The sequence below is a fragment of the Pyrus communis genome, chromosome 15 (genome assembly GCF_041283825.1).
Source record: "Pyrus communis isolate YQ-2024b chromosome 15, ASM4128382v1, whole genome shotgun sequence".
NCBI lineage: Eukaryota > Viridiplantae > Streptophyta > Magnoliopsida > Rosales > Rosaceae > Pyrus > Pyrus communis.
The window spans coordinates 19228897-19254018 of NC_142579.1; the positions used below are offsets into that span (position 1 = coordinate 19228897).

The window sequence follows — 25122 nt, forward strand, 5'->3', positions numbered from 1 at the left end:
ATCTGAATTTGGGAGGTGGGTGAAAGGGAAGGTTATGGGAGTTGATGTTGAGATGTTAAACTTTCCTCCCCAAATGTTTCTTCCAAATTTCAAGTCCAAGAAAGTGTCAAGGTAAAATGGAGTGCTTGAAGGTTTATAAGCGTGATTATGATATCCATATCAGTTTTTGTTATGAATTTTATTAGACAATATTGAAGTTATAGTGCACTATTTCAGTTATAACAGCGTTTTGGTTATATTGTCATACGAGACAGTTATAAAGCTTCGTAGGAAGAAAGTAGTAAACACAGTTGTTTGCTCAAGGAGGATCAAAATAATTGCGCTATAAAGATTCACATTAAAAGAATGCCAAACATCTTGTAATTACCAAGTCCTGTACAGTTTATGTGGATAAGATTCTTGTTTGAGTGACAATTCCAAGCAGTTGGCCTTATCTGACATAATTGACGGAGCCATATAGCACTAATAAACTCAACAAGGCCGTTAAAGAAAACCTGTTTGTTTTGATCATACAACTATTTAGAAGGGGGTATTCAATTAGGATTTTAAGTAATTCTTTAAAAGTCTAACTGTGTTCAACCGAGATTTAAACAAAATTTATCACATTCCAGATGAATTTAATTAGGAATTGATTTTAAAGGATTTTAAAAAGTTGGGAAATTCCAAAGAATTGGAGAGATTTCGTAAAGTAATTCAAGCATTCTCAAATCTCACCACTCCTCCTAAGAATTTGAGGGAATTCACTCAAAATTTTACATTAGACACAGTTTTATCACACAAACTGATTAAAAAAGGTAAAAGTTACTTGTCCAATTTTGAACATCACTTTATATATATATATATATATTACAGAGTAAGGCTGGAGAAATGAAACATTTCATACAAAAACTTTGTAATATCTCTACAAAAGCTGAATAAGAAGGCAGGATACTGCCGGTCAATATGGTGAACATGTACACGCTCTTACACAAGTTTCAATTGTTCCAAAATATTCCTATCATCCTGCGCAAGTCACTCAGACCACACTGAATGCTGATTGAATTGTAGACGAGAACCGCGACGCAATGGTCTGGGACGCAAACTGTTGGATCTGCTTTTTCGCATCTGGAACCAACATCAAAGTGTTTTTAATCAAGAATACATAAACAAATATCCCATCGCATGCTACAGGGAGAGGGAACAGATTGAATAAATAAATAAAGAAGCCACCTCATTGTCCCACAGATATGAAACTATTTCAATATATTACCAAAGGCCAAATTTAAAGTGAGCAACCTATCAAGCTAGGGGCCGCCCAACATATGCTCAGTTGGGAAATCCACCCCATTGAAATATGTGTGTATAGAAAGGGGAGGATGTATGCAATGTTATCTAACAGTCGTACGTGATGAGTAACATGCATATTATTACTCGCAAGAATGAGCGCTTAATAGCTACAGTACACTATCATCTACTTAAATATCTTCCATACAATATATACCTCTCCCCCCCCTTTTTTTTTTTTTTTTTTTTTCAATTATATATATATGTTTAAAGTGTTTTTCGTGTAATCTGTCCAAAAAACTTTTAAAACCCCAGCTTTCAATATGAATGTTTCACTAAAATAGCTGACACAATGCACTATCAGAAGGCCTAGAAATGCTAAGGTTTAAGCAGACATCCATCCTATGACACTCAACACAGAAAAATATGCCAAATATCAATATATCTAACGATAAAAATCAAATCAATGCTTCCATACCTTTGCGGCATTTGGTAAAGCCAACAATATTTGCAATGCTCAGGGTCAAACAAACTCCTACAACGAGGAGATAATCTGCCTGAAACTTTATTAGAGAAAATATTCCAAGCACAATCCATGCGACAGCCTGCCCAAAAATGAAAACAGCAACTTGAGACGTCAAAATGAAACTGTTCACAACTATGTGCACATTCTACATACACGCACACATGCATCCAGTTCTTCCAGGTTACAAGTGCATGAAACCATACAGGACCTTGCTATATATTTTTAAAAGACTTTTCAGTTTCAATATTATGCATATCATCTTCAACTCCAAGTGGATCTGTCCAGCTTCTTATAGAACACATAAGTAACGCAATGCTTTTAATATCTACTTCTATAACCTAATGCATATAACTGATCACCATAGACCACCTAATGCATCTGCTACCTCTTTAAGGAAAAATCGTACAAACAAAAAATTGGTGCCGCACCACTTGAAGCCTATTTGCTTACCGTGATGTAAAGTGTCCACCAGAAGAGCCATGAATCCTTTTTGTTCATCCGGGCCAATGACTAAAGGCATACAAGTAAGGATCAGCATGGATGATAGTCAGGTAGTGACAGAGTCAATGGTAAACAATCTTATGCCACTGAGCTTAGTAGTAAAGGGAAGAGAAACCGATAATACAAATTTTTGTGATGGTAATACAAACCTCTTGGTCAAGGCATTCAAATTTCCACACGCTCTCCCCAAGATCATTTATTTCATTCCACCACCTCAAACCAACTAAGATGCGTCCACTGACATTCTTAACTACCCAGAAATCAAGAGCGGCAAGAAGAACAGTCACGACAAAAATGATGACAAAGTTATCAAAAAAGAGGGCAGAAAGTATGTAAAAAGCCAATGCTCCAGCCTGTGAAAGAAGGAACATAATGTTACTTAGAGAAGGAGGCACCACATTTGTAAGTGACAATCGTTCGTTTATAAGAAACACTAAACAAGAAAACTGTAGATACTAGACCTTGAAAAGAACATGGAAGAAACATGTCTTTGGGTTGGCATAGTTTTCCCCTTGTGGCTGCACATGAAAGTACAGTAGAATTAGCTAAATGGAAACAAAAATGAAAAATGGCTACAACATAATAGGTTCATGTTCAAAACAACTCCAGGCTTGCTAAACAACGACAACATAACGAGTTCCCAAGTTCATCGGAAATGGACAATATTAGGGGGAAGTTTTCAAGTTCGGTGTCAACTTGCATATTATTATTTTATCTGCTAAGGGAAAATAATGTAACACCTTTGATAAGAAATGCAATCCTCTTGTGACATATTATACTCCTCCGAAAATTGAACTCTTTCTTCGGGTGTCATAACAACATAAACCCTCTTCTTGTTTTTTGTTTCTCTTTAACAAACCCTTTCCCATTCAAAAATTGCATTCAGCTGCCGATCTTATATCGGCAGATTAGAATTAAGTACCTGGACAATGCTAGGCCTCCTCTAAGTAGGCACCATACGGATCTCTACGGAAAATAATCCATCACAATATAAATTGTACCGATTCAAGGCCTCACTAAAGAAGGATACTTAATCTCCTCTTCGTTTGCACAATTTTCTACTTAAAATTTTGAAGAAAAACATCCACCTAAACAAAATCTGAAATCCAAATCTACCATGGAAAATTTCCAAACAAAAATGTTGACGAATATTCTAATCGTTCCCCATTATTTTCTCAGCAACCAAACAAGAATGCAAAACCCATAATCCAGATCCGTTACTAACCCGAAAACCCTCGCAATCCCAACATTAAACGCAGCAATGAATGGCACAGAAATCCGAGTAAATGAAATTGCAAATAGTAAGCAACGAATTGAAGAACCGAGACAACTCACCTGGCTGAGATCCATATTTCCCAGCTTGTGGTTTTATGGGGATATCTCCGCTCCTCTCTCTGAATTCCGAACAGGAAAATTTCTGAGCCCTCTCTCTATGTCTTCACCTTTAGATGCAGCTCTTTTTTTTTTTTCATTTTTTTTCCTTTATTTATTTATTATATATTATTTTATTTTCACAATATTTACGTGGGCTTGGGATCATCTCAACTAATTCGGGCCCAATATGGGCTTTAGGCCTTTTTTCTTTGAAGGTGACAACTTCCACAATGAGAAGGTGACGGGCTTGTCGATGCCGTCTGATTTTAAGCATACTGCTGAAACATTAAATTAAGGTGTGGTACGAGCTATTCGAAAATATACACGATAGTGGCGGAGTCAGGATTTTATCTTAGGAAGGACCTAATGTAAGTTTGTGAGTGTCAAGGAGAATGACTTCAAGTTCTCGACAAACTTGTAATTCGATTAGTTAGTTTTCGAATCAAACTTGAGTTATGTTCCTCCTTTTAGTTTGTGGTTTGATACTGGTTGCTCAATTCACATCACAAATACCTTGCAGGGCTTCTCAAAACTAAAGGAGAGAAATAATGAAGTTTACAATGTTTTTGTTGGAAATGGGAGCAAAGTAGCAGTTGAGTCCATTGGCAGTGTTTCATTAAGGCTTTCTTCTGGTTTCATTTTGTTATTAAGTCCAGTACTCTATGTACCTTCTATGAGAAGGAATTTGATTTCAGCTTCTAAGTTAGTTAAATAAAGTTATACTTTTATTGGTGACAATGAAAGTGTAAGACTTTTTCATTCAAATAAATTGGATATTTTGCTCGGTTATGCTTCTCTCCATGTTGATATGTGGCAGTTACAATGTGATTATTTATATGAATGTTTTACAGTTTGTCATATTGGTTCCAAAAGATTATTTCAAAATGAAAATTCTCCCACTCTTTGGCATAAAAGACTGGACACATATCCAAAGAAAGACTTGTGATTTTATCAAAACAAAATCTCGTACGAAAACTTGATTTTGAAAGCTTACCAACTTGCATCGATTGTTTGAAAGGGAAAATGACCAATACCAGAAAATTAGGATCCACAAGAAGCAACCAACTTTTAGAAATAATTCACACAGATGTGTGTGGTCCTTTCCCAAATAAAACAATATGTGGTAATTCATATTTTGTCACCTTCATTGACGATTTTTCAAGATATTGTTATGTGTTTCTTATAGCTGAGAATTCTTCTATTCTTGATTGTGTTTAAAATATACAAAACTGAAGTTGAAAAACAACTTGATAAGAACATTAAAATAGTGAGATTGGATAGGGGTGGTGAGTATTTTGGCAGGTTTACAGAGACTAGACAACATAAGAGAGCTTTTGCATCTTATCTTGAGGCATTAGGAATAGTCGCACAATACACTACTCTAGGTACTCCATATCAAAATAGCGTGGCAGAAAGAAAAAATAAGACCCTGAAGGACATGATTCGATCCATGTTTTCAAGGTCCAAACTTCCAATTTGTCCGTGGGGAGAAACACTCAAAACAACCAACTATACACTGAATAGGGTTCCAAGCAAGTCTGTCAAAGTTGTACCTTTTGAAGCTTGGACAGGTAAGAGGCCAAGTTTCAATCATTTCCATGTCTAGGGATGTAGGGCTGAGGCTTGGTTTTACAACCATCAAGAAAGGAAGCTAGATCCAAGAACTGTAAGTTGCAGGTTTATTGGATATGCTGACAAGTCCAAAGGTTTCAAATTTTATTGTCCTAATTCCCACACTAGAATTCAGGAAACCAATAATGCAAAATTCATTGAAGATTTGGAAGAAGGAATAGTACAACACAGCAGCTCAGATTTTGAAGAAATTAGAGATGATCTTGATCAGGCTTTTGCAACAATGCATGCACCATTGCTTGTAAGTCAAGAAAGTTCATATTCTCTTCCCGTTGTTCTCCAAAATGCTCAACTAGAGAATACCATGTTCATTCCAGTAACTGCACAGCCACAAGTGCACAATTACAACCGTGAACAACAAGTGCCTGAGCAACAAATCCCTGAGCCTGTTGTTGCTCAGCCTTTGCACCAAGAGCAGCTGCCAATAAGACAGTCAAATAGGCAAAGAAAGCATGTGATCATACCTGATTTTGTCTATTTACAAGAGACTGAATACAATATTGGACATGAAGACGATCCTACCACTTTTAACCAAGCTGTCAATAGCTCACAAACTTACATTCTCCCACTTGAGTGTATGGGCGAATGTAAGCTTAGTGTAGATTCTCCTTAAGTGGGAGAATGTAAGTTTGTGAGTTTGTGAGTGTCAAGGAGAATTTACACTAAGCTCACAAACTTACATTCTCCCATTTGTAAGTTTGAATAAATGATAGGATAATTTACACTAAATTTGTTTTAACTACGAGAGGAAGATTCGAAGACTGAACATCGAGTGCATGGGCAAATGCTCTTACCTAACTGCGCTACAAACCTCTTGCACTTAAAACTCTCTTATGTGAAAATTCCCTTGGCTACACGCAACTCTCTACAAACCCAAATCGTACAAAAGAGGGGGTTGTGGAAAGACTTTTCAGTGTAATGGAAACACAATCTGGTACACCAAGTGTTATAATATTAGTCCGGAGAAGTTTTTTTCTTCAAGTGTTTATTTACTTGTACTATGACATTTTGTGTGCTGGACCATGTTCCTGATACACTGAAAAAGTGTGGTGCTATCCACACACCAATTTTTATCTCTTACACCACCTTCACAATTTCCGACCTATGGATTGAATGACTTAGAAAAATATTAATGGACAAATGTTAACAAAAGTGCATGCAAAGTCAAAATAAGTGTGTGAATAGTACTATCTCCTGAAAAATCTCTCTAGATTTTGTGGTAAGGGAAGGCATAGATTTTGTGGTAAGGGAAGGCAAAAGGAGAAAATCAGCATAGATCTCTTGTTCCTCCACCAGCAAGCACAAGCAACCACCTTATCCTGGTTTAACCAACCCATTATGGCATATATCGATGGGAGGTTTGCAACTTTCCAAAGGGATCTAAAACTTGGACATTTGGAGAAAAACCAATACCAAAGTAGTAAAAGAAGAAGAAAACCAATTGAGTAAATTGAGCGAATCATCTTGTTTTAGACTACTCAAGTTCAAAATAATGAAAGAAACGTTTAAGCAAAGTGATCTAGAGCATGATCATTTTGTTTAGTTGGATTTAGTTTCCACTTTGTCGGATAAAATTTTGTTTTTAAGTTTGATAGACGATAGTTGGCGAATAAGTAAGAAATTAGACAAATTGATCTAACATTTGGATACATCAAAGAAATCAGGTTGAGAAAATCTCACTTCTACTTAATTATTTTCAGTTTTTATTTTTTTTCTTCAGATTAGGTTCTTTGTATTAGCATGATTGGTTCTTTGTGTCTACATAATCATCAATTTCAGACTTTACATTTCTAGTCTTGAACAAGTTAATCTATTGATTTTTTTTTTTCTATACAACAACATATTGAGAGTAGTGAGAAAACAAATTAATATTGAATTCGCTATTCACGATATTTAAACATAAAATTTCTTAATTTCAAATAAAGAGGAATAAATAGATATGGATAAAACAAATAGAATCATAAAATGGACTCGTCCTAACCAAATTACTTAAAGATTAATTTTGATGGGTAAATGGTCAATCAAACAGCTGTTGCAGAGTTTGTTATTGGAAACGATCGGGATTGCAGGGAACCAGAAGCTTAGGAGAAAACACAAGTTCATGGTTGAGGCAATTCGTCTACGAGATATGCTAAAAATGGCTCGGAAGCAAAGTTATAGAAATATTTGCGTGGAAGGCAACTCAAAGCTAGTAATTGATGGGATTGAAGGGAGGTCTAAATAGACATTAGAAGCATTATTGTGAATATTAGAAGTCTGGCAGCATTTTTTTTAAGCATATTTTTCGAGAAACAAACTTTTTTGAACACAAGAGATTAGTAGTTCAATACTCTTATTTGGAACCGCATTCTATCTTTGCGTGAGACACACATCTTATCTTTTATTTTTCTTTTCCTTCTTTGATGTTTATTATTAAATATGTTTTGATCTATTTTGTATTAACTTTTTTTTAATCGTATTGAAATTAAATGTTCCCGTGACTTTGCATGAAGTCCATTTTTTCCTGATAAAAAAACAAAAAAGGAATAACTTTAACGTAATAGTAAATAACATTAAAAAATTTAGGTGTAAAAGATGACTAGTTTACCTAAACATTCAGCCATATTAGAAGCCGTTGGAAGACAGATATAAACTATAAAAAAAAAAAAAAGTCTTTTTCTTGTAGAATGTGCATAGCCGAATGATGGTCAAAAGAGCAGCACACAACAACCCAACTCATGTGCTGTAATTCCCAGTTCACGGTGAGTCACTGTAGTGTCGGTGCTGCCTGGGCACGAAGAGCCAGCCAATAATGTCAGTGACTAAATTTGTCAACAAAAATTTTACAAATTAAATAACATGAAAGTTGATGATTAAATTATGAATTAAACGTTGATAAATATATTCATTCCCATTAATGACACGTCATTTATATTGCAAATTTCGTTTACAAATTTAATCTCTTTAGCATTACCGAAAACGAATTCATAGAGATACCCACCCACAAACGCAACGGTCCAATTTTGCATTCCTTGTACCGTACAAATTCCGATAGAGAATACATAATTGAGTGTGATGCCAATGATGTGGGAATCACAATCCTACCCTCCCTAAGACGGAAAATACAAGTGACAAAAGAAAGCGACTCTTATAAAAGAATAATCAATCATTTAAGATTAAAAAAAAGAGGTAACTAATCATCCAATAAGGAAAACGATAAATAAACTTCTCCTGCAATTAAAATATAAAACTCACTCTTATCACTACAGTTCTTAATTCATATAATATAAATCAAACCTATAGTGTTCGATATCTACATATAATATGAATCAAACTCAACGGAGTATATAAACAAATTAAATTGTAGTATGAATCAAACTCACGGGATTATTTTCACACATAAAACCACCGTCAAACGCCTTTACAAAACCAAACAACGGTCGGAACTGTGTTTAATTAACACAGTTACACAACACAACACGAAAGCACTCTGCTTTGCTTTGCTTTTTCTTGGTACCAAAATCCTTACAAATTTACCTTTCATCTCTGACAACGACACGCTTCGCAGAATCAATACAAAGCACACAGTCCAGGTGTCCATCTCAAAGTGCCTTTACTCTCTCCACACCCCTCCCCACTCCGGGCCCTTGCTTTCTCTCTCTTTATTATTATATACTGACGATAATGGCTGCTTTCTCTCTATAAGCCGCTACATTTATAGCTGCGTTATTCCGCCCTTCTTCTTTCTGGGTCTCTGTAGTTTCCACTGCAGAGCAAAACCCAGATTTTAGTTTTCGGATCCAAGCTTTGGAACAATGGCGGTCGAGCTTCAGTTTTCTCCCAGAGGAGGAGCACTCGGTGCTCTTCTGCTGCTTCTCCTTCCAGTTTTCTTGCCCACTTTGTTCAGTCCATTGGGCCATGCTTCTCCTTCCATGTACTCGGTATGTTTTTTCCTCTTATTTAATTACCTGTTTCCCTAGGATTATACTTACTTTCTACCTGCTTGTTTTGACAGCTAGTAGTCGCAACGACATTTTTTTTCTGGTGGATTTTCTGACCTTTTTGTAGTGGTTTTCGTTATTGTTCAATTTACTAATGCTGTAAACGTAAAATTAATGTAAGATGGTGATTTCTTAGCCAAACTTAAAAGCATGGGTCAGATTGCGTACATGTTTTTGCTTTGATTTGTTTACTGGAATTTTTCTAGTAGATTTGAACACCGACAAACTGAGTATCCAAGATTATCATAAGCAATTAAAACATACGTACTAGAGCTAGAGCGTGAATCGGTCTTTTAGGATTAGTCACTAAGCTGAATAAAAAAGTTGTTGAAATTTGATAAAATCCGCCAGAAAATTTCGGAGAGGTGAGTTTTTTATTTGATTTGAGAGAAAAAAAAAAAAAAGACTATACCTTCGCCTTGTATGAAATATGAATATTTAGTAATCTTTGGGGAGGCCTATTTCGGCGTCACAAACTTTTTTGTTTTCACGCCTGGAGGCTCCTAATCTTAATAATATTTAGGTTATGAAAGAATATGAAAAAAAAATGGCACAAAGTGAGGTTAAGATGGAATTGTTTTTTTGTATGCTTGGGATCATGAACACATTGTTTGACTTGTAAGAATAGTATGGACCTTCACGTTCACATTTAAATACTGCTTTTCTTTTAGGGGCTTAATGTGATGACGAAGTCGACTTTTCAGGAATGGAATGTTCCAAAATCTAAGCACCAACGCCTTCTCAGGAGTGCTTTACAACGCCAAACTGTGAGTAAGAGTTGGTTAAGAAGAAGCACATTTGTTTCTTAAGTAGTTGACTGATTTTACTGCATAAAATTCTTGACTGAAAAGGAAAAAAAAAAAAAAAAAAATTCCTTACCTTGTGTAGTCAGAAGGGGAACTCTCGGATCTATGGGCTCCATTGGCCAGCGAATCATGGAAACCTTGTGCAGAATCATCAGTTACCCCTTGTGAGTAAATTAGTGTTACTTTGTCTATATCCCTGTCTCTAAAGTAGTTTTACTGTTGGTTGCAGAACTAATGTGTTTTACAATGTAATACTTGCAAGTGCTACTTTTTCGGTGATTGATGCTTTTATCTCATGCAGCATTACCGGAGAAATCTGAGGGATTCATCCAAGTGTTTCTTGATGGAGGGCTGAACCAGCAGAGGATGGGGGTAGGTCTTAAAAGTTTCTGATGCATCTAATAAAGATCTGTTTCAAAGTTGTATAACTACCTGGCTAGTTCTTAAATTATTTTATTTGTAGATATGTGATGCAGTAGCAGTTGCTAGAATACTGAATGCAACCCTTGTGATCCCGTACCTTGAAATAAATCCTGTATGGCGAGATTCGAGGTATTTGTAGAAGAAACGTTGATTTTATCTTTGCACTGGTTATTCATGTTCTTGATCTCTTGAATTCTGATTGGTTCTTTTCCTTCCTCTGCAGCTCTTTCATGGATATATTTGACGTTGATCATTTCATTAATGTATTGAAGGATGATATTAGAATAGTTAAAGAGCTACCTTCTGATTTCTTGTGGAGCACGAGGGAGTACTATGCAACAGCAATCCGAGCTACGAGAGTTAAGACAGCACCTGTCCATGCTTCAGCCCACTGGTATCTAGAGAATGTATTGCCCGTAGTTCAGAGGTCAGTATCACCTGAATTTGTTGACTGAAATTTTAGTGTTCTTGTTGTATAATTTTTAGACCTTAGTAGCTATTGAAGTCAATGAAAAATTATGGCTTCATATCTTAGATTTCTTATATGCTGAATTGTATGTGGTTCAGTTATGGAATAGCAGCGATTGCCCCTTTCTCCCACCGCCTGACATTTGACAACTTGCCTATGGACATCCAACGGCTACGCTGTAAGGTCAACTTTCAAGCATTAGCGTTTGTCCCTCATATTAGAGCTCTTGGAGATGCTCTGATCAGCCGCCTTAGATATCCTTCTACCAAAAGTGGGGGAGTTGGTACCAACTACTTGCAGGAGATGCCAGATGTGAAAGAAAAGCAAGGGGCAGGGAAATTTGTTGTGCTACATTTACGGTTTGATAAGGTAATGATATTCATAAAATTTGATATACATCCATTTGACTTGTCTGATTTATTTTTCCACAAAAGTTCTGGAGCATACAGAGAAATTTTGGCATAACCGGTGTGAGGAACTGCTTTATGTAAACTAGTGATGTCTGACTTGAGTGTTTTATGTTCTGGGGGACGGAAACAATGGACGGATTGTAACACATTATATGTCACTCCCTAACTTACACTTTAGTTGTAACTATTGAAAAATATGAAAATTATGTTCTGTTTATTTTCACTCTGCTCAAAAAAAAAAAAAAAAAAAAAATCATTCTGCAGGATATGGCAGCCCATTCGGCCTGTGATTTTGGTGGTGGAAAAGCTGAAAAACTGGCTCTGGCCAAATATCGACAAGTGATCTGGCAGGGAAGGGTCCTTAACTCCCAGTTCACCGACGAAGAGTTGAGGAGTCAGGGGCGTTGTCCATTAACTCCTGAAGAGATTGGATTGCTGCTTGCAGCTTTGGGATTTGACAACAATACTCGCCTCTATCTTGCTTCCCACAAGGTTCTTAGAATTCCTTCTGTCCAACTCATCTCTCATCCGAGTGAATTGGCAAATTTCAATTAGGAAAGTCAATTTCGTTTTGTTTTCTTCAGGTATACGGTGGGGAAGCTAGGATTGCAACTTTGCGAAAATTGTTTCCACTTATGGAAGATAAAAAGAGCCTTGCTTCTTCAGAAGAACGGGCCCAAATCAAAGGAAAGGCTTCTCTGTTAGCAGCGGTTGATTACTACGTTAGCATGCACAGTGACATCTTCATTTCTGCTTCTCCAGGAAACATGCACAATGCACTGGTAAGACTTCTAAATATCTTTTTATCAATTCTACGAGGTCATGTATTCCCATTACCATGGTCGGTACTTTCAACTCGTGAGGGTTGTCTCTCACCCGCATAATGTCTTTGAGCACCCATCCTTACACGAAGGCACGAGATTTTTAAAGCAATTGGGAGCACCATATATTTGTTTTCACATCCTCTCCATTTGATAATGTTCTGCAACTCATAAGATGCTGACTAAAAAATTTATGTCAACAGGTAGGGCACCGAACTTACGAGAACTTGAAGACCATCAGGCCGAGTATGTCGCTACTGGGCCAGCTCTTCCTAAACAAAACCCTTAGCTGGTCGGAATTCCAGCAGTCGGTAGTAAAGGGGCACGAAAGCAGGCAAGGGCAAATCAGGATCAGAAAGCCTAAGCAGTCCATATACACCTATCCTGCTCCCGACTGCATGTGTGAGGCATGAGTTTACTGTGATAGCGGAGGAGGCTAAAGCGAGTTCGACATCTCATTATTGGTAAATAAAGAACAATGCCGATTTCCGTTTCTCGTAAAACTACATAGCTAATATTTTTCGATAGGATGCAGTGGGTGTGATAGGTGGAAGAATAACGTAGAAGAGGAGTTGTAAACTTGTAGTATTTGTTGATGGGTTCGGATGTAATTGACCTTTACGGGCAATACTCTTACAAAGAAACAAATGTGTTTGTTCTGGTTCCGACTTACATGTAATGTATACGCAAGCAATCATTTTATCCAGTCCAATAACAACTTGCCAAGTTGCAAAAGTCCCCGGCCATTCTCTACTACTACACCATTTTCAGCGACTACATCGCTCCACTAAAGTGTGGAGGATTTTGCTGTGATCTGTTGTGCACGTGTGTGATTGCTAACATTTATCAAGTGGGCGGGTATTGTAATATGGTCAAAATCATCAAATGCACGCATGAGTGACTGATCGTAGTATACTTTATTGAAGCAGAATGAAATCCAATCAGCCCGCCGCAAACGGCCTACTGGGATCAATATTATCAATTTGATGGAAGCCTACATTACCGTTTGATGTATGGTTGGTTCACTGAAAAGGGCCAACAAAATGGCATACCCTGTTGGCAAGAGTAACGAAAACTAGCGTGTGTAAATGACAATGTACAGTGCCCTGTTCTAAAAGAGACTAGGGAATTGCATGGCGCAAAAGCTACGACTCCCTCGATCTTCATAAACTCAATCATTTCCAGATGTTGACCCTGGTGCAGCCGGAACCTGATCATTTTTCTTACCCTTAATAGGAGATGCAGTTCCATTGTGGGAAGGAGCCAAATCGTTTGCCTCTGCATGAGCTGAAGGGGAAGCCATCGCCTCCTCAATCGGAAGGGTTCTCTTTGAGCCCTCTAAAGCAACACCAAGCACTATGTTTTCCTCTATAGCAGGCCTTGATATTGGTGGCTCAGGAACGGGCGCCCTTTCACCTTCCTGTTTCACTGGAGAAGCCGTTGATCCACTTGCAGTCTTTTGTTGCTTTCTGTCAGAGTTCTGCATCGAATTATCAGATGCTATGCCCGTTGCTCTCGAGTCAGAATCAGACTTTTCAGTGTCTCTAGAATTTGACTTGGAGACAGAATTAGATGTTGACTTCACTGTTTCTTTGTTACTAACTTTGGGATTAGATGTAGATGATTTTGCACCCTTCGGGTCCTCCTTTGTGTTTGAATTTGGCGTTTCTCCACTCTTGGCATCTGCTGTGGTATCAGATGTTGGTGTTTCTCTGGTCTTGGAGTCAGATGCTGATGTTGCTCCGGCTCTAGAATCTGACTTGGTGTCAGAAGTTGGTGTTTCCCTGGCCTTGGAGTCAGGAGATGGCCGCGTTGTGGCCTTCCCATCTCGCTCTCCACTGGTTTGCGTACGACTCCTTTTTTTATCTTCTCCATTGATTTTGTATGAGGGTTCAATCAGTATGAATGGGCGTCTGGATCTTGCTCCAGCATGGTTATACATTGAATCTGCAAATGGCACACTGTCCAAATCGGGATCGCTATACATTTTCTGAACTGTACGAATTGGTGTGGCAAGTCGGGCCTTGTGATGGCTAATGACTCTAAGAAGATCCAACATTATAGCTTCCTGTTTAGTCAAACATTCAGTACACTTGAAATGAGCATAACCTTCAATATATCAAGGAAACAGAAATAATGATGGCAGATTATTATGTAACAATCATTCAGGCAAGACCGAATCTAGTTATAATAGTCCAGAATCACAGTATGGCAAGAACATCGTCTGCCATTTTTGGGTCGTCATTGGTGGCGGCACAATGAAGTCAACCAGTTTGTTATCTTGTATCTGTAAGTAAATTGATAAAACCCTTAAACTGTTTTGACATCTTCTGTGCTACCTTCTGAGCTTCCAGGATCTTACAAGAAAAAGGACACTTATCCAGTTATGTTATCGGGATTTCAAGTCGTGATCTCCATAACTCCATCATGAGGCTTAGTCTACCAGCGGCATCATCACATGGCAAATTCATCAACAAACTTAAAATCCTATCTAATAAAATTTTTGGATGAAGGAATTGGTTCACTAGAGATAACTATTGTGATGGAGGTTTCTAGATCTGCAATGCGACTCTCTCACAAAAAATATATTGATCTATTAAATGAAACAGGAGTGTTTGGAAGCTAAGCCAATGGATACTTCTATTAATCCTAACGTCAAATTTGACGAGGCATGAGACCCAGATGTTAGCTATTCAGATGCTGACTCTGCAGAAGATCTCACTTGGCCTAAATTAAGAAGAAAACTGTGGCTGTGAGATCATCAGAGCTATGGCTCACACGACATGTGAGAATTTGTGGGTGAAACCATTTTTTTAACAAGAAAGAGGTGCGTGTGACAGTACTCCATGAGAATGTTTCAGGATAATGAAGACTATATGCATCTATAAGTACTTTGATATTTCAAGAGAGGACGAGACATCAACATGGATTATATTTTTTAAGACATGGATTGTGAGGCTATGGACTACCAGTAATTTGCAATTTCATGAGAGGATGAAACATATCAGCATGGATTGTTATTTCGTGAGAGACAGGTATACAAAGAAAAACTTAAGTCTATGAAAAGTGGGGAGATGTCTTTACCAGTGATTTAGGGAAAAGAAATTCCTTCTGATTTAAAAATATTTGACATGACAGTTATTTATGCTCCTAGTTGAGGGGCGGTGGTATGAGTTATAGATCATAGTATAATCATTATGTAGTGGGGGTTAATGTAGTTAAAGATGTTTTAACACACACACACACAGAGACACGCACACACCCAGACACAGACGCGCGCGCACACACACCCACGCACGAGCGCGCACACACAGATAGGGTCAGGATTGGTGGACACAGATCATGTGACGTAACACTAAACACTTCTAGTACATCTATATAATCAATATAAAAGCATAAAGCCCAGAATAAAGAATAAAAAAAAAAAAAAAATTAAACTCTCTGAAGTGATCATCCTGCAACAGCATGCATTTCAATCATACTTCGCGAACAACATTTGTATCCATATCCTTATGAACTAAAGTATCTCGGGTATGAGGTTTTTGGTGCATGCAAGGTTTGGGGTGAAACATGCAAGGAAAAAGGGCTTCTAATTTGAGTAAGTGGCTAAGAAATTGTCATCTTTCCTTCTATGTTAGCATATTGTAATTAAGCCTTGATTATGGTAAATTGGGGTCAGCTAATTGGAAGGTAGAACAATTTTTTTCTGAATTAAAATGTCCTTACCTTAACGCACAGATACTCTTCATAATGTGATGTCTTCACAAAACAGGAAATCAAGATCTGCAATACGCAAAAAATATACATATTAAACATATAATTGTCAAAAGATAAAACACATACAATTGTCAAGAAAAACACATTCAACATATACTTCTGTTGTTGAGACTATGAACACATGCTCATTGTTCAGTGTAAGAACACTTCCGCATACATATTTAAGCATTTTGAATTAAACAATTACTTGTTATCTGTTTGGTAACACCTTATTTGAATGCTGTTATTGGCACTACAAAATAGTCATCATGCACTTCTTTATCTTTTTTATTTTAAAGTCTCATTTCATAAGGAGCCGTTATTTTAAACAATACAAAACAAAACAGGACTGCAGAGTAACTATTTTTTTAATGGCAATAGTAACAACTCCCTAAAAACTATAAACAAACTTTTAAATAATTTTTATTTTATTTTCAGGTGGACCTGTAAACGGGTTGAATTAGGATCCGATCAGCCTTGATCCATATCCGGATCCATTCATAATTAGATTAATGGATCCGGATCCTATTTGGATCATTTTATTTGACTTGTCAATCCAGATCCGATTAGCATAGGATCGGATCCTTATCAGATTTAATTTAAGGCATAGAAAAGATTAAAATATCATTAGTAACCTATTATATTTTTCTATTTTTAATTTAAAGTTTTATGTTGAATAATAAAAAAATAGAATATAAGTGTATTTTTATTGCATAAACAACTTAAACTACCATTATACAAAAGTATAAATAATATAAAAGTCAAATAATACGTTATGTTAAGTTGAATCGGATCATTATCAGATCGAATCCACCTTGACCCATATCCGGATCCATTTATAATCGAATTCTCAGATTCATATCTTATCCGGATAAACAGATTGGATATTGTGATCCATATCCTATTAATTACATTGGATTCCATTCGGGTACGGGTCAAAATCTGATCCATTGACAGGTCTATTTGCAGGTTTGTGTATTCTCCCCCACTTCCTCACATCTCTCTCCCTCCCTCTTTCTATCTTAAGTAAAACAACAAAAGTTATTGCCAGACATCTGTTAGCCTCCCTCATTTCTTCCTTGCATCTCTCTCTTAAGGGAAAAAAAAGAAAGTTAGCCAAGTATCTGTTGCATATATAATGATTTAAGACTAAGGTGCTACTTGGTTTTTTAATTTCACCAACCTTTCGTCAATTTACTTCAGAATAAAGAGGTTGTATCATAACTTCAAAGCTCAAAATGATCTAAAACAGAAATTATATATTGCTGAGCTCCTTCCCACATAAATGAGAAATTAACTTGAAAAACAGAATCAATACATAACTCGCAACTAAACAATGTGGATTTACAAAATAAGTAAGAATGTAAAAATGTGAATACTAACCAAAAGAGCTTGGTTTTCAGGGGTAACATTATCCAGAAATACTCTTCTATGCAACCTCTGCTGCTCAACTTGAGGGTTCTTGGACAAGACTTTGCGCATGTCTGCAACAATATTCTGCACAAAGATAAGGCCAATTAACACACTAAGTGTGAATGCAATTACATCATTGTTCTGAAAACCACAGCAGCCATTGAACCATAAGAGGAGACGACCAAAATTCGGTGACTGGAGTCACTCCTTACATTTATCTTATGGACATCCAAATGACTGATGGCAAGGTGAGTTTTGATACGCCAATGAGTTTTTTGACTGAGATTTCTCACAACATTCACTGTGAACTGGTGGTTTGGAATGTGAACTGCTTCACGATCTTCACCTCTTATAATTGTTGGTGACCACCAACCCACATGCTGCAAGCAACAATACAAGCACAGATTACTCGGTAAGTAAAAAATATTTCAGCAAACCAATATAATAAATTTTTTCATATAACTGCATAGTTTTCAGTTATAAATAAGTATAATTTACCATGAAAGAATGCATACTATCTATCTTTAGTCTTACTCCTGTTGTCACTTTATCCGAGTGCATGAATTTTCATAACTCTAATACAAACCTCAACAGTTCCAGATACATCATAGCCTTCGATTTTTGTTTGAATCCATTCATTTGCAACAAAAGGGCGAGTCGCATGAATCATTACACTTGACAGGAAATTGGTGAAGATCTAGATTTAAAAATAATAGGTCAAAAATTAAACAAGCATGGATATTTAAAGGAAAATAAGAAAAATTGGTAAAGAATTTCGGGATTTCACCTCACGACCAGCCAGAGTCAATAGTACTGTCCCAAGACCTCCTGCAGTAAGCCACCTTTGGGTAGAGAAACCTAGCAACTCCATGAATAACGAAACAGCAGCAACCCATACTGCAGAGTAAACAGCCTTCCCGGCAAATTGAAAACCCATCTGCCAAAAAAAACAAAAGAAAAAAAGCTCTCATTCTTTGTGAAAACAACTACAATTCTTCACACACAAACAGAGTGAGAGTACATATATCTAAGGAACAATTATGGCACACAACACATACATTTCTTGTATTACTGGAGTCACCACTCTCCATAAAAAATTTCTGTGCTTGTTGAATTGCACTGCATGAATATATTACAATTAGTTATCAAGGAGGTCAATAAGCGTTACAACTTATAGACTGTCAATTGCATTGAAAAGAACAAATCAGTACAGCACAAATATATCAGTGAAGGCTTCTTGTTGATTGGTCAATGAAACATCAAGAAATAAAAAGGCCAAGTAAATATATTAAAGTTTGCATATAACAATCAAGCAAGAAGACTAAACCACAAAAAAGGCTGACCTTGATAAACAATAGGCAAATGCCAGAACAGTTGACAATGATCTTATAAAATCCAAAAGCCGTTTCTTAACAGCCTGGCTAGCTTCTGTAGATAGAACGACTGGATCCAATGCCCTACAAGAAAGCCACTATGATCAATACAGGCTTCACATTAAAATTTCACAACTATTTCTCTAGTGTTATGTTACGACGGAACTTTTGGGCCTGTTTGGTACCTTTTCTCATGTTTACTTCAGTTATTATTTTATTTCTCAAGATGAGAAAAATATATGGGGGAATGGAGGATGAAGATGGTGGTGGGAGGGTGGAGGGAGAAATAAAGAACGCATGAAACAAAAGTTCAAAAGAAGAAGAAACTACTTCAAATAGGTTTTTAGTTTTCATTTTATGTACCATTCTGTATGCATTTCTTCCACCTTCCTCCACTATTCTTCATCCCTCCTCCCTCCTTGACATCAAGTATAAAGAGAGATGCAACTCAATTCATATGTATGAAAATACAATCACTCCAAGTTGTGTTAAAAATTAGCCATGAAATTAGTATAGAAGATACCATATTATGTTGAATCTTCCAAAGTAAAACTAGATGTTAAGGTTGCCTTCACTTATGAAATTTTCTACCTCCGTCCCCGTCCCTTAGTCACCTGTGTTTTCTCTTTCTGGGATACAGACGCTAATGCCTTACTGCAGTTTTGGAGGTGTGGTGCAGGAAGGAGAAACTTGGTTGGTGGCAAAATAGAATGGGCTGTTGCACCTCACGGTGCTGATCACATAGACGAAGGGAAAACGATAGTCAAACTTTTGATGGTGTTGAGTGTTCTCTTTAAAGACTCTAAGGTCCAAATCCACTATTGACATCTGTTTGAGACAATATTCCTTCCTTATCTTCTTCAGAGCTTTTAGTTTTCACATTTTTCTGACTGCAAATTTTTGCTTAAGGGAGGGTAGGGGTTTGGATCTTTTGTAACACTCACCGTGAAAAAGATATAACATAAAATTATAATTATTCATAATAATACAACATCGAGACACCTGCAAATGAGAATTGCTCCTGTCCAAAGCAGCAAAGGTTGAATATATGAGGTTGTCACATAATGCGTATTGCTCTTTTTCCAACTACTATCACTCTTCTGCAGGACAGCATGAAAGATTTTAGATAACATCATCAAGTGTCAGTCCAATTCAGAAGTACAGGCAAAATACTGTATTATACAAAATAAACCAAGAACACATAAGAAGATAAGCATACATGAAGGACGAGATTTCTGATCAGGCGCATAAGTGGTGGAAGACCCCATACGGAAAAAATAATGAGGCCAACTGATGGAACCAATTTGAATACAAGAGGACAACCTTGCAAAGCATTATATGATCTGCATAATAATATGAATATCTCTTTATAAATTTTAGGAAAGAAGATTATACAAATCAGAAATATAGAGTACTTAAGATAACAGCATTTGACATCATAAACTGATAGAAACATAAAAACCCAGACAAAATCACCAGCTGAACAGACAAGGAATACGAAAAATTACTAAGCAAGTAAAAGCACCAAGATTTCCAAACTCGATGTACTTGTTAGACTTTAGTATTCATATCTAAGTAGTTTTATTGTAAACTACCATCACCCCTAGAGATCGAAATAGCATTTTGAGCAGCCCACCTGCTGCTTATACGTAGGAAGAGTCAAAGTATAATAATGACATAATACATCAAAATACCGTTCTAAAAACTCATCCAGGTTGATCAGGGGAAAGGAGTATGGACATTGATTTCCAAAGTAAAATGATGCCATGCTTATATATTGGTAAAAAGGTAATATGTTTGCTTATGTTAAAAATCAAGTAAAATTTGTCAAACACTGTTTTTAACACAAAACTAAAAGAATAAAAATAAGTAGGACAAAAGATTGAAAGGAAAGTATAGAGTAAAGCAACAAACTGTAGTCATGCATAAGTCACTGTAAGATTGAAAGATCTGAAATGGTAAGAAGTATGGGTACTTCTATTATAATGCAAAAAACTATAGTTACATGTGTTATCATAGAATAATAAAATTAAGAAACCATAACTATAAGGAATGCATATGACATGTTTATAACACACTAAAAAGAAAAACCTTGTCAACGCCATTGCAGCTGCATTCAAGCCATGTTGGCCTGATGGTAGCAAGGAATGGCACTTAAATGCTTGATATCTGTGAGATACAGTATGTAAGGGCCTGTATACATTGTCTGATAAACTGATACTCCAAGAATCCTGCTTCTGAAACTGTAAAGAAGAGATGATCTCAAGATTTTTCCCGAAAGTTACTAAATTTCTAAAGAAGAGAGCATCACTAAATAGTATTTCCTAGGCAAGCTGTTAAAAGGGAACAAAACAACTTTGGTAATATCTGAGAATAAGAAAATTGAACAAGCGACTAGAATGAATATCAACAAAATGAAGAAATTTCACATATCACAATCTCTGTCACTAAAAGGCCCAACCCATTTCCAATTTAATGCCTGTGGGAGAAAGAGGGAGAGGGGGAGGGGTGGGGGTGGGGGCAGCATAAAATGAGCACCGGCAATACTACACATGCCTCGGACCTTTTTTTCTTTCTGTGTGCATTGTTTGCCAACAGACTTGAGCAGCATTATCGTAAGCACTTGATCATGAGATTTAATTTTAGGGTGGACGGCTGGAGCCTAAACTCTAAAGAGATAAGGCACGAAATATAATAATGTGATGAAAGGGAAGTACTTAGTAGATGTAACTTCTTTTGTGCTTAAAATGTATGTTTAAACACACATAGGGTAATGTTCCCTTGCCAAACTTACATTGCCATACTGTGATTGTGAATCTAGACCACAGCTACATCAACAATCCACCTAATTAATGGTAAAATTCACAATCTGTTGTGTTGCCAGATGGTTTAGTAAGAGAACAATTCCCTACATGTACCATCTACAATAATCCAGAAAAGTAACTCAGCAATATTTTTACTATATAAAAAATCTAAATATCCATCTTTTCAATGGGAAAGAAAATGGAACAATTATGAACTCATACTGCAAATCTTGATGTAAGGCCGGTGTTTAAGGAATGTAACTTGTCGCTTCGTATTCCACACTGCAAAGAATAAAATTACTTTAGGATTGAAAACACTCTCGCAATAATATTGAAATACGAATTAAAACGATAAAGTTTCATAGTACCTTAAATTGTTCTCTGTACCTCTGATTCTTGCAAAGTCCCAATCCATGGGACAATTGCAATGAACCAGCAAGAACCATTGTTGGGTTGAAATTAGAAGGTCAGATCATAACACAACTCAAAGCCACCTTCAAAATTCAATTGATATGGATAAAGTGATCAACTAGTCTTTCACAAGGTTGCAAGCCCAGAACCAGCTTAAGCTAGTCACAGATTCTAGCAAGCCCTGAAACATGAAAGCATATCATCAAATTCAAAGCTAAACACATGAACACTTCCAAAATGAAATAACGTCAAGTAATCGCTCAAACATTAGTAAATTCTTGATGCATGAACAACCACATAATAGAGAAAATATTAAACGGGAAACATGGTAGTTTACCAAACTCGTGACTGAATCAACTTTAGTAACATGATCACTGAAAAGAGTAGGGCAATCCATTCCATATACATTCTATCTAACCATTCGGTCTTGTGCTCACACATTGGTTTCTTTACAAGCCTTCATGTTACTCTAAACTGTGGCTAATCTTTGGCGGGTTTTCCCTTCTGGAAACACCACCCTCTACCTTAAATCTCATCAGCTCCTACTAGTAGATGCATTAATTTATCTACACACGGGAACGCTAAACTTCGAAAAATCAAATGAACCCACATGTTAAATTTCAGTCCGAAAGTAATTCTCACTGTATAAATTCCATTGACTGAAACCTAAAACCAAAAATTTCCCCCCTCCATATAACGATTTTGACATGATTTCTTAAATTACATGGAATAATTCTAACAAAAATCAATACGAAAGGAAGGCAAGGTACCAAAATTCAAAATTATTTAGACACACAAAAATTGCTGAAAAGTAAACTATAGATATATATATATATATATATTACATATATATAAACACTAAAATTTCTGCTAACTGACATGATATATGCAATATTTGAGCTCAATAATTTGAGGAAAAAAAGGGGATGAAAATTTAGAGTGTAAAAGATTACCTCGTAGGCTATGTAGAGCGACGACGGATTGGAATATCGGAGGCTTCAGAGGGTTCTCGATGCAATTTGGAGGCTGGGTTTCGTATTCCTGTATTCCTGTACGGAAATCGAAGGTAGGCGTGCGACGAAATGAAGACAAGAGGAAGAACAAAAAATTTCTATTTCTTTCTCACGGAATGTTTGGTTTTTTGAAACTGCAGATTCGCAATCGGCATATTCTTTTGGGTTAATTTCATGTTTACCCCTAACTTTTGTGGGTTTCCATTCTGGGCCTTTTATTTTTTGTCCCAATGTTGTTTTGATTACCAAACAATAAATCAAACATAATTTAGTATAGAGAATTCTACTCTGAAGTGGGATTTTATTCTTGCTATTCTGGCTGCCTTTGCTATGCAGCCTACAATGATTAATTGGATTAAAAGCTACATCTCTTTCCTATGTTCTCGATTTCTGTGAATAGTGAGCTTGTGGGTTATTTTGTGAGCAGGTGTGGCCTTAGGCAAGGGTCCCTTGTCGTGCTACTTATGTGTCATTGCTATAGAGATGTTGCCCCGTATTATCAATGCTAAAGTAAGACTTCTCCTCTTTTTCGGTTTCATTGGTGGTGTAAGACAATTGCTTTAACTCACATTTGCTTTGCTGATGATCTTCTTACAGTGTGTTACGGGGATGAAGAATCTGCTCGGGTTCTTTATCAATCTCTTTGGGATTTTCAATTGCTTTCCCGTTAGCCTCTAGTGCCTCCAAGAGCCAAATTTTTATTGCATGAATGGATGACATCTCTAAATATCTAGTTTTGCAATTGTTTAATTTTCACTGAGGATCTTTGATGGTCCGTTACTTGGGAGTTCCTCTAATCACTTCCAAGTTTTTCATGATTGCTCCTTTAGTTGACAAGAATGAAGCAAGGATTAAAACCTGGAAGAACAATGTTCTCTCCTTTGCTGGGAGGTTGCAACCCATCAAGCTGTGCTTTTCCAATATTCAAGTTTTTTGGTGCTCGCATCTGATCCTTAAAAAAAAAAAAAATGCTTTTAGATATTGAGCGAAGGCTTTGCTCTTTCTTATGGTCTGGTAATTGTTTAGGGCGTTATGCAGCCAAAGGTGCACCTAAGGTGGCTTGGTATGACGTCTATCTCCCTCAGGCAGAGGGGGTCTTGGCTTAAAGAGATTACATTATTGGAATTAAGCTCTTATGATCCGCCATATTAGGAGCTTAATTTCTAGTGCTTTTAATTTATGGTCTAACTAGGTGAAGGTTTATTTACTTCAAGGTAATTCTTTTTGGAATGCCTCATTTCCTTCAATTTGCTTTTGGAATTGGAGGAAATTCCTTCATCTCAAATGGCTGGTTAGACCATTCTTCTTTCATTTCATTGGTGACTGGCTTTCCAACTCTCTATAGTTTGACAATTGGCACCCGTTGTAGGCCCTTACTCTTAGATGGCGTTCTAATATCATTGTGGAATCTCGACTCCAACCAAATTCTTTGGTGAGAGAGATTATTGATGAGAATGGTTCCGGGTGAAGGTGGTCATTTTCTTCCTCTAATGATTTATTGGAAATTCGAGTTTATATGTTTCAGCTTTCTCTGAACCAGTTTAGGCATTATTCTATTAGTTGGATGCCGTCTCCCAATGAAACATATTATGCCTCATCTGCTTGGAATGTTATTAAGGAGACCCATCTGAAGGTCCTACGGGCTGGTCTCTTGTGGTTTGGCAAACATGTCTCAAGGTGGGTCTTCATTATTTGGCTTCTTATAAGGGATAAGTTATCTACTATTGGGAATTAATGTGGGGTGGCAAGTCCCACATCGACCAAAACCTTAAGTCAATGAGGCTTTACTTATAATCAAAATGGCTTAAGCTTACCCATAAACCTTGGCTTGGGATTGGGTATATATTAATATGGGCTCTTGGGCTCGGGTAGATGACTTAAGTATTAGGTTCAAATTTTTGTTTTTAGATTCATTTTGTCTGAAAGGATAAAATTGTTTTAATCAACAGTTACAACAATTCTGAAAGGATAAGAATGATTTCAAAAGGTTGTAACTGCATTCAATAGTTGCAAATGTTCAAATTAAGTCATTCGATAGATGGCTGCAGGGTTAAATGAATTCAGTCAATAAAAAAAAACTCTCCTTTTACTCTTTTATTGAGAAATACATATCAATTCGCCAAGAATTCAAGTTCAAGTGCAAGAAC

At 36.7% G+C, this 25122-nt stretch overlaps 3 protein-coding genes across 7 annotated transcripts; 1 reads left to right on the forward strand and 2 right to left on the reverse strand.

The window, feature by feature from the left end:
• Positions 1-801: 801 nt before the first annotated feature.
• LOC137742368 (Golgi apparatus membrane protein-like protein ECHIDNA) lies at positions 802-3759 on the reverse strand. Its single transcript, XM_068482226.2, has 6 exons — positions 3626-3759; positions 2752-2808; positions 2440-2643; positions 2240-2299; positions 1742-1868; positions 802-1104 (listed from the first exon to the last, which is right to left on the reverse strand). The coding sequence occupies exons 1-6, from the start codon at positions 3638-3640 to the stop codon at positions 1016-1018; spliced, it is 552 nt and encodes a 183-aa protein (XP_068338327.1). The 5' UTR covers positions 3641-3759; the 3' UTR covers positions 802-1015.
• Positions 3760-8668: 4909 nt separating this feature from the next.
• Positions 8669-12870, forward strand: LOC137734942 (O-fucosyltransferase 31). Of its 2 annotated transcripts, none has more exons than XM_068474283.2 (10): positions 8669-9216; positions 9948-10043; positions 10165-10246; positions 10384-10454; positions 10546-10634; positions 10729-10932; positions 11073-11343; positions 11649-11876; positions 11969-12166; positions 12409-12870. In XM_068474283.2, exons 1-10 carry the CDS (start codon positions 9091-9093, stop codon positions 12616-12618), a joined length of 1575 nt encoding a protein of 524 aa, XP_068330384.2. In that variant the 5' UTR covers positions 8669-9090; the 3' UTR covers positions 12619-12870. The 2 variants fall into 2 exon arrangements, with proteins under 2 accessions (XP_068330384.2, XP_068330392.2); XM_068474291.2 differs by having other exon boundaries at positions 8833-9216; positions 9981-10043.
• Positions 12871-13103: 233 nt separating this feature from the next.
• On the reverse strand, positions 13104-23307 carry LOC137734931 (mechanosensitive ion channel protein 2, chloroplastic). 4 transcript variants are annotated; one of them, XM_068474264.2, is made up of 14 exons: positions 22916-23307; positions 21920-22143; positions 21774-21833; positions 20839-20990; positions 19967-20090; positions 19750-19847; positions 18718-18831; positions 18433-18493; positions 18162-18311; positions 17961-18071; positions 17587-17754; positions 17345-17458; positions 15932-15988; positions 13104-14273 (listed from the first exon to the last, which is right to left on the reverse strand). In XM_068474264.2, exons 2-14 carry the CDS (start codon positions 21995-21997, stop codon positions 13377-13379), a joined length of 2184 nt encoding a protein of 727 aa, XP_068330365.2. In that variant the 5' UTR covers positions 21998-22143; positions 22916-23307; the 3' UTR covers positions 13104-13376. The 4 variants fall into 4 exon arrangements, with proteins under 4 accessions (XP_068330365.2, XP_088542205.1, XP_068330372.2 ...); XM_088686079.1 differs by having other exon boundaries at positions 19750-19844; positions 22916-23097; XM_068474271.2 differs by having other exon boundaries at positions 20839-20984; positions 22916-23088.
• Positions 23308-25122: the final 1815 nt, after the last annotated feature.